At 41.9% G+C, this 14,713-nt stretch overlaps 1 protein-coding gene and 1 non-coding gene across 2 annotated transcripts in view; one reads left to right on the forward strand and one right to left on the reverse strand.

Moving 5' to 3' along the window:
• Window positions 1–14,713, forward strand: part of tenm1 (teneurin transmembrane protein 1) — a 136,385-nt gene that overhangs the window by 37,297 nt on the left and 84,375 nt on the right. Inside the window, exons 9-11 of the mRNA XM_090191371.1 lie at window positions 3,233–3,427; window positions 9,459–9,659; window positions 13,314–13,499. Coding sequence (XP_090047497.1) covers window positions 3,233–3,427; window positions 9,459–9,659; window positions 13,314–13,499 — 582 coding nt within the window. The remainder of the gene's footprint in view (window positions 1–3,232; window positions 3,428–9,458; window positions 9,660–13,313; window positions 13,500–14,713) is intronic.
• On the reverse strand, window positions 2,254–2,306 carry LOC149979118 (U7 small nuclear RNA). Its single transcript, XR_016485440.1, has one exon. It is a non-coding gene; the product is annotated as a U7 small nuclear RNA (small nuclear RNA).

The following is a 14,713-nucleotide window of genomic DNA, read 5'->3' on the forward strand; positions in this document are numbered from 1 at the left end:
TAGCAAGCGGAAGTGGGGCTTTCAGATCCACTTTGTGGTCAGTGAGGTCTCTTTCTGCCCAGGCCAACCCGCTCTGGACGGATGCCTTAATCTGTCTCTGCCTAGATCTGAGGTCAGGGAGCCACTGTAGCGAGCATAATGTGTCTATTACTGTTCCCAGTGTGGAACTGGGACATATTATGGAGACTAATGGACAGGCCAGGGTCTGAAAGGCAGCTTCCACACTGCAACTGTCCATAAACAGACTGACAGACTGGAGGGATGAGAGATCCTGGCAGAAGAGAGAAGGGGATAATGGGAGAATGGAGCAATGTTCTCTCACGTAGCTCTGCAGGTTTCAAAGACATTCTGTAAAATTGTTCCCTATGACTGAGTGCCTATACTTGTAGACTAGGAATATATTATAGGAATGCAGCATGTTAGTGATGTGAGTAGTGTTTAGGCTACACACCAAAGGGTTAAAACTTCTTTGGGATAGCACCCTTTTTTTCAATTTTCACCTAAATGACATACCCAAATCTAACTGCCTGTAGCTCAGGCCCTGAAGCAAGGATATGGATATTCTTGGTACCATTTGAAAGGATTTATTTTGAAGTTTGTGGAAATGTGAATTGAATGTAGGAGAATATAACACAATAGATCTGGTAGAAGAAAATACAAAGAAATAAACAACCAGTCGTTTTCTACCACCATCTTTGAAATGCACGAGAAAGGTCATAGTTATAGCCATCACTCTGGTTGTAATTCCGATAGTGTCCACGAGATGGCAGCAGTGTATGTGCAAAGTTTCAGATGGATAACTTGAAAAATGAGTGAAGAACAGGACTTTTAGTGTCAAGTACCCATGTACATTTGGGCAAATCGTGAATGAGACATTCACATTCATATTCCATTTTTCTGCAAGACTATCGTCAAATCTGTATACTTGGACTTTGATTTAGCTTTCCAAGTATTAGTAGCCATATTATAAGTTCAACAACCAGTTTTCATAACTTCATAATTCTGAATATTCTTATACATTGTGTCCAAAAGGAAAAGGCATGCTGTCGCAAAAGGTTAGCGCCTACATTTTGCGACCGAGACGGGGTTTCCGGATACTCCCGTAAAGCCCAGCTCATTGGCTGTCTAGCTAGCTTTGTTTGACCCCGATTGGTGCTTATTTGACAAAGATACAGTCCTTCAATTGATGGCCACCCGCATCATCGGTGTCGCTCTCTGACCAAATATGGTGTCCTATAGGATATACTACACCTCTAATTAAATAGTTAAGTCTTGTTACCTTCTAGGATCTCTGAGGAATACATATGAATGTGATTTGACTCATTCAAACAACGTTTAGGTTGAGATTTTCACAGAATCCTTTCTTTGCAAATCAGTGGAAATACAAAATCGATCGCATGTGCTATATGGACCTTTTTAGGATATGAAAAATGACATTTTTATAAGCAAACGACACTTCATGTTATCTCTGGGACCCTTTGGATGATAAATCAGAGCAAGATTTCAGAATGTAAGTACACATTTCACCTTCAGAGGTGAATTTTACAAACCTATCGCATTGAAATAGTGTTTTGTTGTTAGGAGCTCTCATTAAACAATAGCATGGCATTTTATCGCAGTAGTAGCTACTGTAAATTGGACAGTGCAGTTATATTAACAAGAATGTAAGTTTTCAGCCGATATAAGACACTTCTATGTACTGACATTTGTTGTTAGTCTAAAATCTGCGATCTTGATATAATGCACTGCATGATTTACAACTGTCCCATTGACGGAACGCTGATCCTTTTGCCATGTGAACATCTCTATTGAATCTATACAGCACTGTACGTTCTGCTCTGATGTTTACCATGAGTCTCCATGCTGCAGCCATTGAGACTCTAAGGTTCCGTTCTTCCTCATTTTGTAAATATCCATTTTCATGGTAAGGCGTTGAGTTCCCACATGGAAAAATACTATAGTATACTATGGTATAAATACTATATTATTCACTGTAGTGTTTTTGCGGACTTTAAGTGAATTCTGGAATATTTACTGTAGTATACTGTGGTATTTACAGTTAACGATAGTATAAATACTGTAGTAAAATCAAATCTATACTATAGCAATTAATGTAGTGTTTTTAAAAATTGTAGTATACTTTAGTATTTTACTGTAGTGGTTTTGCAGACTGTAATATACTGTGGTATTTTGTCAAGCATTACTGTAGTATTTACTATAGTGTTTTTGTTGTATTATCTTTAACATGGAAGTGGAGGCTTTCTTCTTGAGGAAACCTACTGGAGAAATAATAAAAGAGCACATTTTCCAGAACCTGTATGTTGGTAGGACTGGGGTCAGAATGGATAGTTCTGAACTGCTCTTTTCTATAACTTGAAGGGAACACAATATATGGTATACACTTAGCGTGTAGGTTTCTCACTAATGGGTGGCACAAATTAGGATATGGGGAGGGGAATGAGCAGGGTAAATGCAAATGAAATATTGTAGTATATACTATAGTGTTTTTGCGGACTGTGGTGTTTTTGCGGACATTACTGTAGTGTTTACTGAAGTGTTTTTTGGTCAAATAATACTGTAGTATTTACTATAGTATTCTATAGTATAATACTGTACAACATTGTATAGTAAGTACTGCACATGATCGAGGGCTCCTATCTTGTGTAGTATAGTATTCTACGGAATAATACAGTATACTACAGAATTCTATAGTAAGTACTGTAGTATTCTATAGTAAACTGTATTATGTTTTCATGTGGTTGGTGTATAGAGGGGGGGGGGGTGTTGGAGGGAGATACCGATGCTGCAGCGCCATGCCGCAGCTACTGGAGTTTAACTCAGGTGCCACTTAAGAAAAATTGAAATGCTTGAAAGATTAGGTGGATTTCACAGGAAGAGGGTTTGAGTAGGGGTGCGTGGCCTGCGCCCAGCGGAGGGGAGAGTACTTAAAGCACTACCATCAGGGGAGAGGATTAGGTGACTTCAGCTGCATGCTTATTAGGGAGATATTGGTGATGGGTGAAACCTGGTTAAAACTGGTATATGGCTCATCGCCACTGGGGTCTCAGGGTGAGAGCTGACTAGTACCTTCTAGGGCTGGAATGACACAAACAGCTTCACATCTTGGATAACAACCAGTTTTTAGTTAAGGTTTTGAATGATAACAAACCAAAGTATTTTCTTTCCACCACAGTATTTCTAAAGGGCTGCTGTACTGTCTTTTTTCTTCCAGACTCCTGTCCTGTCCTGTGCAGTGGCAATGGAGATTATGAGAAAGGTTACTGCCAGTGTCACCCGGGCTGGAAGGGCCCAGAGTGTGACATCCAGGAGGACCAGTGCATCGATCCCACCTGCTCCAACCACGGCACCTGTGTCAATGGCATCTGTATGTGCAGCCCTGCCTATAAGGGCAACAACTGTGAACAAGGCAAGGGTCCTATTCTAATAATAATCATTATCACTATTTACACAGGAATAGGGATAGACATAGGATACAGCTGAATTTAGCCTAGCCAAGGGGGTTTGGTTTGGTGCATCCCTTATCCAAGAGTGCAACAACAGACATGCATGCCACATCATTTTTTTTTTGTTACCGGAAAAGCCACTCGTTGTTAGTTCAGGGCTCTTAGCCACTAACCAAACCAGTATTCTGTTTGTTGTTGGGTTTTTGACACACACCAAACTGTCTGATAGATTGTCTGATTACTATTTAACCACAGCAACAATACATCCAGTATCCTCCTCTCACATCATTTTAATTATGGAGAGAGTTTTTGTGTGCAAAAACAGATTGATCCAATAGATTATCCTCTACACACACACACACATAGCCACTCCCCGCTTTTCATGCACGTCATGAGGAATGCTTATACATGAAGCAGCCAAATCAATTGATTGTCCTAAGGTAGTTGTACCCAGTGGTAATTATTGGCTTTGTCTGAGATATCCGTGCTAGAGAATAACCTTGAGTCAATGAGCCTGTGACTAGGATCTAGCCTGCAAGCATTGTGGTAATTACTGTGGTTAACACTGCATAGATTTTTCTTTTTTCTTTTTTGTAGTGTGCATTAGTTGGGGGGGTGGGGTTGTTCTGAAGTGTATCACAACTAAATGTGATCAATTAGCTTCAGACATGGATTGAAGCTGTTTGTTGTTCAGTCTTTATGAGAATCATGTGTGAAAGCTGCAGAGGTTTCAATGTTATTTTTTGTGGTGGACATGTTTTGCTCACGGTGCGATGGGTTCTCAGTAATAAACCATTCACTGCTTGGACACGATGTTCTCGAAAGGTTGCAGTGACACTGTTAGAATACACACCACAGAAGTACACAGACAATGTGTTAAATCAGCTAGATGTGATGGGGATGTTTTGTGTCAGGACCTACCCATAGAGGAAAGGTGTGATGGGGATGTTTTGTGTCAGGACCTACCCATAGAGGAAAGGTGTGATTGGGATGTTCTGTGTCAGGACCTACCCATAGAGGAAAGGTGTGACAATTATGTTTTGTGGCAGTACCTACCAATATAGGAAGGTGTGACGGGAATGTTTTATGTCAGTACCTACCAATAGAGGAAAGGTGTGACAGGAATGTTTTATGTCAGTACCTACCAATATAGGAAGGTGTGACGGGAATGTTTTGTGGCAGTACCTACCAATAGAGGAAGGTGTGACGGGAATGTTTTGTGGCAGTACCTACCAATAGAGGAAGGTGTGACAGGAATGTTTTATGTCAGTACCTACCAATATAGGAAGGTGTGACGGGAATGTTTTGTGGCAGTACCTACCAATAGAGGGAAGGTGTGACGGGAATGTTTTGTGGCAGTACCTACCAATAGAGGAAGGTGTGACGGGAATGTTTTATGTCAGTACCTACCAATATAGGAAGGTGTGACGGGAATGTTTTGTGGCAGTACCTACCAATATAGGAAGGTGTGACAGGAATGTTTTGTGGCAGTTCCTACCAATATAGGAAGGTGTGACGGGAATGTTTTGTGGCAGCACCTACCCTACCTACCCATAGAGGAAAGTTGTGAGGGAATGTTTTGTGTCAGTACCTACCAATATAGGAAGGTGTGATGGGGATGTTTTGTGTCAGTACCTACCCTACCTACCCATAGAGGAAAGTTGTGAGGGAATGTTTTGTGTCAGTACCTACCAATATAGGAAGGTGTGATGGGAATGTTTTGTGTCAGTACCTACCAATATAGGAAGGTGTGATGGGAATGTTTTGTGTCAGTACCTACCAATATAGGAAGGTGTGATGGGGATGTTTTGTGTCAGTACCTACCCTACCTACCCATAGAGGAAAGTTGTGAGGGAATGTTTTGTGGCAGTACCTACCCTACCTACCCATAGAGGAAAGATGTGACAGAGATGTTTTGTGTCAGTACCTACCAATATAGGAAGGTGTGATGGGAATGTTTTGTGTCAGTACCTACCAATATAGGAAGGTGTGATGGGGATGTTTTATGTCAGTACCTACCCTACCTACCCATAGAGGAAAGTTGTGAGGGAATGTTTTGTTTCAGACCCTACCCTACCTACCCATAGAGGAAAGTTGTGAGGGAATGTTTTGTTTTAGACCCTACCCTACCTACCCATAGAGGAAAGTTGTGAGGGAATGTTTTGTTTCAGACCCTACCCATAGACAAAAGGTGTGAGGGGGATGTTTTGTGACCCTACCCATAGAGGAAAGGTGTGATGGGGATGTTTTGTGTCTGTACCTACCAATAGAGGAAAGGTGTGACAGGAATGTTTTATGTCAGTACCTACCAATATAGGAAGGTGTGATGGGAATGTTTTGTGGCAGTACCTGCCAATATAGGAAGGTGTGATGGGGATGTTTTATGTCAGTACCTACCCTACCTACCCATAGAGGAAAGTTGTGAGGGAATGTTTTGTGTCAGTACCTACCAATATAGGAAGGTGTGATAGGGATGTTTTATGTCAGTACCTACCCTACCTACCCATAGAGGAAAGTAGTGAGGGAATGTTTTGTGGCAGTACCTACCCTACCTACCCATAGAGGAAAGATGTGATGGGGATGTTTTGTGGCAGTACCTACCAATATAGGAAGGTGTGATGGGGATGTTTTATGTCAGTACCTACCCTACCTACCCATAGAGGAAAGTTGTGAGGGAATGTTTTGTGGCAGTACCTACCCTACCTACCCATAGAGGAAAGATGTGATGGGGATGTTTTATGTCAGTACCTACCCTACCTACCCATAGAGGAAAGGTGTGATGGGGATGTTTTATGTCAGTACCTACCCTACCTACCCATAGAGGAAAGATGTGATGGGGATGTTTTGTGTCAGAACCTGCCCCACCTACCCATAGAGGAAAGATGTGATGGGGATGTTTTGTGTCAGTACCTACCCTACCTACCCATAGAGGAAAGATGTGATGGGGATGTTTTGTGTCCCTACCCATAGAGGAAAGGTGTGATGGGGATGTTTTGTGTCACTACCCATAGAGGAAAGATGTGACAGGAATGTTTTATGTCAGTACCTACCAATATAGGAAGGTGTGATGGGAATGTTTTGTGGCAGTACCTACCAATATAGGAAGGTGTGATGGGGATGTTTTATGTCAGTACCTACCCTACCTAACCATAGAGGAAAGTTGTGAGGGAATGTTTTGTGTCAGTACCTACCAATATAGGAAGGTGTGATGGGGATGTTTTATGTCAGTACCTACCCTACCTACCCATAGAGGAAAGTTGTGAGGGAATGTTTTGTGGCAGTACCTACCCTACCTACCCATAGAGGAAAGATGTGATGGGGATGTTTTGTGGCAGTACCTACCAATATAGGAAGGTGTGATGGGGATGTTTTATGTCAGTGCCTACCCTACCTACCCATAGAGGAAAGTTGTGAGGGAATGTTTTGTGGCAGTACCTACCAATATAGGAAGGTGTGATGGGGATGTTTTATGTCAGTACCTACCCTACCTACCCATAGAGGAAAGATGTGATGGGGATGTTTTGTGTCAGAACCTACCCCACCTACCCATAGAGGAAAGATGTGATGGGGATGTTTTGTGTCAGTACCTACCCTACCTACCCATAGAGGAAAGATGTGATGGGGATGTTTTGTGTCCCTACCCATAGAGGAAAGTTGTGAGGGAATGTTTTGTTTCAGACCCTACCCTACCTACCCATAGAGGAAAGTTGTGAGGGAATGTTTTGTTTTAGACCCTACCCTACCTACCCATAGAGGAAAGTTGTGAGGGAATGTTTTGTTTCAGACCCTACCCATAGACAAAAGGTGTGAGGGGGATGTTTTGTGACCCTACCCATAGAGGAAAGGTGTGATGGGGATGTTTTGTGTCTGTACCTACCAATAGAGGAAAGGTGTGACAGGAATGTTTTATGTCAGTACCTACCAATATAGGAAGGTGTGATGGGAATGTTTTGTGGCAGTACCTGCCAATATAGGAAGGTGTGATGGGGATGTTTTATGTCAGTACCTACCCTACCTACCCATAGAGGAAAGTTGTGAGGGAATGTTTTGTGTCAGTACCTACCAATATAGGAAGGTGTGATAGGGATGTTTTATGTCAGTACCTACCCTACCTACCCATAGAGGAAAGTAGTGAGGGAATGTTTTGTGGCAGTACCTACCCTACCTACCCATAGAGGAAAGATGTGATGGGGATGTTTTGTGGCAGTACCTACCAATATAGGAAGGTGTGATGGGGATGTTTTATGTCAGTACCTACCCTACCTACCCATAGAGGAAAGTTGTGAGGGAATGTTTTGTGGCAGTACCTACCCTACCTACCCATAGAGGAAAGATGTGATGGGGATGTTTTATGTCAGTACCTACCCTACCTACCCATAGAGGAAAGGTGTGATGGGGATGTTTTATGTCAGTACCTACCCTACCTACCCATAGAGGAAAGATGTGATGGGGATGTTTTGTGTCAGAACCTGCCCCACCTACCCATAGAGGAAAGATGTGATGGGGATGTTTTGTGTCAGTACCTACCCTACCTACCCATAGAGGAAAGATGTGATGGGGATGTTTTGTGTCCCTACCCATAGAGGAAAGGTGTGATGGGGATGTTTTGTGTCACTACCCATAGAGGAAAGATGTGACAGGAATGTTTTATGTCAGTACCTACCAATATAGGAAGGTGTGATGGGAATGTTTTGTGGCAGTACCTACCAATATAGGAAGGTGTGATGGGGATGTTTTATGTCAGTACCTACCCTACCTACCCATAGAGGAAAGTTGTGAGGGAATGTTTTGTGTCAGTACCTACCAATATAGGAAGGTGTGATGGGGATGTTTTATGTCAGTACCTACCCTACCTACCCATAGAGGAAAGTTGTGAGGGAATGTTTTGTGGCAGTACCTACCCTACCTACCCATAGAGGAAAGATGTGATGGGGATGTTTTGTGGCAGTACCTACCAATATAGGAAGGTGTGATGGGGATGTTTTATGTCAGTGCCTACCCTACCTACCCATAGAGGAAAGTTGTGAGGGAATGTTTTGTGGCAGTACCTACCAATATAGGAAGGTGTGATGGGGATGTTTTATGTCAGTACCTACCCTACCTACCCATAGAGGAAAGATGTGATGGGGATGTTTTGTGTCAGAACCTACCCCACCTACCCATAGAGGAAAGATGTGATGGGGATGTTTTGTGGCAGTACCTACCAATATAGGAAGGTGTGATGGGGATGTTTTATGTCAGTGCCTACCCTACCTACCCATAGAGGAAAGTTGTGAGGGAATGTTTTGTGGCAGTACCTACCAATATAGGAAGGTGTGATGGGGATGTTTTATGTCAGTACCTACCCTACCTACCCATAGAGGAAAGATGTGATGGGGATGTTTTGTGTCAGAACCTACCCCACCTACCCATAGAGGAAAGATGTGATGGGGATGTTTTGTGTCCCTACCCATAGAGGAAAGATGTGATGGGGATGTTTAGTGTCAGTACCTACCCTACCTACCCATAGAGGAAAGATGTGATGGGGATGTTTTGTGTCCCTACCCATAAAGGAAAGATGTGATGGGGATGTTTTGTGTCCCTACCCATAGAGGAAAGATGTGATGGGGATGTTTTGTGGCCCTACCCATAGAGGAAAGATGTGATGGGGATGTTTTGTGTCAGTACCTACCCTACCTACCCATAGAGGAAAGGTGTGATGGGGATGTTTTGTGTCACTACCTACCCGTAGAAGAATGGTATGAATAGGATGTTTTATGTCAGAATCTATCCTTAGAGGAAAGATGTGATGGGGATGTTTCGTGTCAGTGCCTACTCATAGAAGAAAGGAAATCCAGAAGAAACAATTATTCAAACAATATACAGATGTTCAGGGAGGGATGTGAAATATTTACTCTTTCTCTCTCGCTACTCTCTCCTGCTCTCTTTTTCACTCTATCACGCTCCCTCCATCTACCCCCTCTCTCTCTCACTTCCCTTTTTATGCATGGCCAGTGGACTGCCTGGACCCTCAGTGTTCTGGCCATGGTGTTTGTGTGAAGGGGGAGTGCCTTTGTTCTCCGGGGTGGGGAGGCCCAGACTGTGAGAGTCCCCTGCCAGCGTGCCAGGAGCAGTGTTCAGGCCATGGGAACTACCTGCCAGATTCTGGCACCTGTACCTGTGATTCCAGCTGGACAGGCTCCGACTGCTCCACCGGTGAGTACAAGAACCATGACGTACACTACTGTTCAAAAGTTTATGGTCACTTAGAAATGTCCTTGTTTTTTTGTCCATTAAAATAACATCAAATCGATCAGAAATACAGTGTCGACATTGTTTATGTTGTAAAAGACTATTGTAGCTGGAAACGGCAGATTTTTTATGGAATATCTCCATAGGCGTACTGAGGCCCATTATCAGCAACCATCACTCCTGTGTTCCAATGGCACTTTGTGTTAGCTAATCCAAGATTATAATTTTAAAGGGCTAATTGATCATTAGAAAACCCAATTATGTTAGCACAGCTGAAAACTGTTGTCCTGATTTAAAGAAGCAATGAAACTGGCCTTCTTTAGACTAGTTGAGTATCTGGAGCATCAGCATTTGTGGGTTCGATTACAGGCACAAAATGGCCAGAAACAAATAACTTTCTTCCGAAACTCGTCAGTCTATTCTTGTTCTGAGAACTTAAGGCTATTCCATGCGAGAAATTACCAAGAAACTGAAGATCTCGTACAACGCTGTTTACTACTCCCTTCACAGAACAGCGCAAACTGTCTCTAACCAGAATAGAGAAACGAGTGGGAGACCCCGGTGCACAACTGAGCAAGAGGACAGGAGTGATGGAACACAGGAGTGATGGTTGTTGATAATGGGCCTCTGTACGCCTATGTAGATATTCCATTAAAAATCATCTGTTTCCAGCTACAATAGTAATTTACAACATTAACAATGTCTACACTGTATTTCTGATCAATTTGATGTTATTTTAATGGACAAAGAATGTGCTTTTCTTTCAAAAACAAGAACATTTCTAAGTGACCCCAAACTTTTGAATGGTAGTGTACACACAACTTACGTACATGCAGAGTCAATAATAGGGATGAATATATAAAAATGTCTCTATCGATATACTGTGGTTATTCCTACATACAGAAACACAAACTTGAATACAGTGCTTTCAGACTCTTACCGCACATAAACAATTCACATCCTTAGAAAGGGCTGTAGTGACTTGTGAACGGAGTTGGAAAGTCCATTCCCAGACTCTTAGAGGGGAGACTTTGGAGATTAATCACATCCTTAACCTCCCATAAAAGGTTTAAATGTAGTCAAGCCGCTACTGTTAGTTTCTGTCTGGCTGTGATTTAGATTACGTTTTCTGGACATGACGCTAACTTTTGGTCTTACCTTTGACTGGGTGACACAGACCCTGGCCAAAGTGTTTTTCTGCTTGTAATCTGCCAGCTCCTAGCAGAAGCAGAACTTCACACACCCAGCAGTCTATCAGACAACTGAGCAATCATTTCTCTGACATGCTGTGTGTAAATTGGACTACGCACCATGGCTACCATCTAAGCCACTTCTTGTTTCTTTATCAATACTTGCATATCTTTTGGTGGGAGTCATGAAATTGATGCATACTAATGCTAGTTTATAAATTCTTCCTTTTTTAATATGCCTCCTCCAGGGAACAATAATGCCATGGTTAGGATTCATCCCGAGATATGCTCATTTGTACAATTTTAATCTGTTATTTTTAGCATACTGTTGGTGTTATCTGTTCATCAGCTTTTCGTATTTGAATTTAGGTCACCTTTCTGGCTGTTTATACAGAACAAATTAAAGTTATCTTCACTGCACTCACTTGTTAGTACACTGCGACACTTCAAAAAATAGAAAATGTCTTTGCATTTAATTTCAGTCTGTCTCTTGTTGAATTCATGGCAAACTGCTCTCTTACTGAAATGTTGAATTAATTTGTTTGAGTCAGAGGACATTGATAATGAGGGTTGCCACCAATGACTATGGTTCTTACTGATAGCAAACAGCGTTGACACAGTGGTTGTAGGAACGTCTCAGAGAAGCTGTGTGAGCCTCGAAGAAAATCATGAAATTTCATGTGAAAACATGTGTTTTTGGAATACTTCACGTGATCACATGGTTTCACATATGTAGTTTCATGTTATCACATTCATTTCACATAAGACCATGTGATCACATGAAAACATGTGTTTTTGGAACACTTCACATGTTCACGTGAAATGCATGCATTTTTCATTCCATAAGGGAGATGATGCTGGATATTCGTTTGTATAGTTTGTCATCTTTGTCTGAAAGTTGTTGTTTTTGTTTTGTTCAGCCAGTGATACAGATGTAGATCTCATGTAGCAGCCAGATCACAAAGGAGATCAGATTCTTCAGTAGCCCAGGGCCAGGTTTACAGATTAGCTGCCTGCTGCTATAGCTGCCACACAACACAACTACACACTAACACACATCCTACTGCTGGTGTCCCCGCTTATGGAGAGGGATGGAAACCGTGCCAACGATATTATGGAAGCATCCATCCTTTAGAATATAGGGTGCCTGTCATATACATTTTTCCTCATCTTCATATTATTAATGGTTCTCTTCCTTGAGTCAAGTAGTGCTACATGCCAAGCCTTTATTAAAGTTGGGTGAAAAACCTGAGAGGTGGGCTGCATATTAAGACATTCCTCAAAAGGCAAAGTAATCCCTCATTCTTCATTATTTTTCCTATCAATTGTGTTTTCAGTGATGGCCAAAGGGGAAAACAGCTCATGTGGAGGCTATTTCACTTTCCAATGAATTGAATCTTGGAGCATTGTGGTGCCTCGGTTTCCGTAACCATGAAAGAATTGTGCATTCACTCAACCCACACTTTTTTCCAGCCTTCCAAAGCAAAGTTCAGGTTTTCTATCCAAAAGTGAAAATTGATTTTATGTTCACTCAAGTGTATGTAGAATTACTTGTAATGTTGACTGTGTGTGACTGCACTGACAATTTCATTACTATGGAGTAGACATACTGTAACCTCACTGTAAGACAGTGAATTATATCTATCAATGTGCAGTATTTGGTTTTTAAAACAGAAATATAAAGGCATTGAAGACAATGCCAACATTCAACCGTTATTATTAAATAGTTTTAGATGGAAAACATGTTGAATTCTATTGCAAGCAGATGCATAGAGAAAATGGATTAAATGTCATATGCTTAATGGTAGAAAAATCGAGATTAATAAAATGCAAATTGAGTTGTTATGGCATGATTAAATATGATGTATATTTAAATGGGAATGCCTTTTCCATGTGTGGGGATAAGTGGCCTTTCTGCGCCAGCAGCTCTTTCTTCTCCCTGCTGATTGGCTACTTGCTGATAGGATGGACAGTACTCTCCATATTCTGCTGAAATTATTCATTGAATACCATTAAACCTCTAAAACTTTAAGCATTGAATGTATTAGAACTGCACCTGCAGCACTCTACATAGAAAGTATTGCCTGTTCTGTATTATAACAAACATTTTCCAATTCCTATTCAAAATTAAAGTTTCAAATCATGAGTATGTAGAGTAGATACCATTAGAATAAAAATGGTAATGGGTTTTCATTATATTCCTTTTTAAAATATTCCTTTTTTTGTTATATTAGATGAACTAGCAAGACAAGATGAGTGCAGAAATGAGTCTAGGATCCTGAATTAATTCGTAGGAAATGATCACGTGTATTTTGGGAGCAATGATGCAGCTGACCTTTGACATGTCCATCTGGCCGATGTAGAGGTGTACTGTCTGTTGCCAAGTGCAGTAAGACCCCTGCCGGTCTCTCTCTCTGTCCGTGTGCAGAGGTGTGTCCGGTGCCCTGCAGTGCCCACAGTGTGTGTGTGGGAGGGAAGTGCCAGTGTGAGGAGGGCTGGGAGGGGCCAGGCTGTGACCTGCAGGCCTGCCACCCCCGCTGCCAGGAACATGGCCAGTGTAAGAACGGACAGTGTGAGTGCCACCCCGGCTGGGAGGGAGAACACTGCAGCATCGGTGAGTCTCGCCCCCGCCCCCCTCGGACTGACACTACCACAGGAGGTTAATACACAGAGCATGTAACGTGACTCTAGTAGCTATTGTTCTGTTTAGGGGCATAGGGGCTGATTTACTGTACCTAGGTTTTAACATGTTGTGGCATTGGGACTATAAGGTTCTATATGTAAAGCATAGTTCTGAGATATTGAGAATCAACATCTCAGAACAGTTTTGTAGTGAATTCTTCTTGCATAACCCATTAAGGTCCTCACCGTAACGGTACCTAAAGTGCAGAATATCAAAATCCTGAGACATTTGTAAATCTTTTCTTTTTTTAGGGGGTGCCATCGCAGAAAGAACCTTATGGCTGAGTCCAGATTGACATTCCGTCTGTATTTGTATTGTCTAGAGCCTTATAGCGCTAAGTTCAAATGGGTTTATGCAGATAGAACTTTCTAGTTTTCTTCATCCAAAATGTACTTCGCAGACATATGAAGAACCATCTGAAGATCAATTATATGTGACTAACAAATGTTTGACAAAAATGTCAGAGAGAACGTTATAGTCCCGAGGTCGTAATGTCTTAATCTGGGCCACGCTTTACTAATGTTGTTTTTTTTGTACTAATGAAAGATGTGTGAACCACTGATTTTTGCAGATACAAATCAACGAATATGTCATCCATGTGCGTGCATATCACCACACATGTTAAATACAGTAGCAGTTTAGCAGACCATTCTCAGCCAATCATCCATCTGCTGTATAATATAGACTTGCAGTTGTCAGATGGAACCCATGAGTCCTTCTTGCCTGGTCCTTCACTCAGTCTGCTAGAAGAGAACAGATGAAACACTGGTACCAAACCTTAAGAGGGAGGGTCACATGTTACCATGTGTCTTAGAGCCACTGGCTGGGGTTCAAGTGATGTCAGTGCCCTGCCTGTCAGTTATACAATTTATCCACTTCATTGCCGTTATTTGAGAATGAAATATCAGAGTCACAATGGTTGGTTGCCGCCAGGCAAATTTTCCATCAGCCATGCCCTCCTCCCTAGAGTGGAGGCATTTTTCTTTCTCTTGCAACTGAATAATTTGCTCACCAAGTTTGAACGAACTCAATTAATGTGGATACACCTTGATAGAACACTGCAGTTTGTCATCTGGGACTAATGGAATTGGGTTTTGCCAAGTGACTGAAAAGCACATTTTGTAAAAGAACCAGAAAACTTCAGA

Source organism: Oncorhynchus mykiss, chromosome 12, assembly GCF_057628025.1.
Source record: "Oncorhynchus mykiss isolate SJ-2025 chromosome 12, ASM5762802v1, whole genome shotgun sequence".
Classification (NCBI taxonomy): Eukaryota; Metazoa; Chordata; class Actinopteri; order Salmoniformes; family Salmonidae; genus Oncorhynchus; species Oncorhynchus mykiss.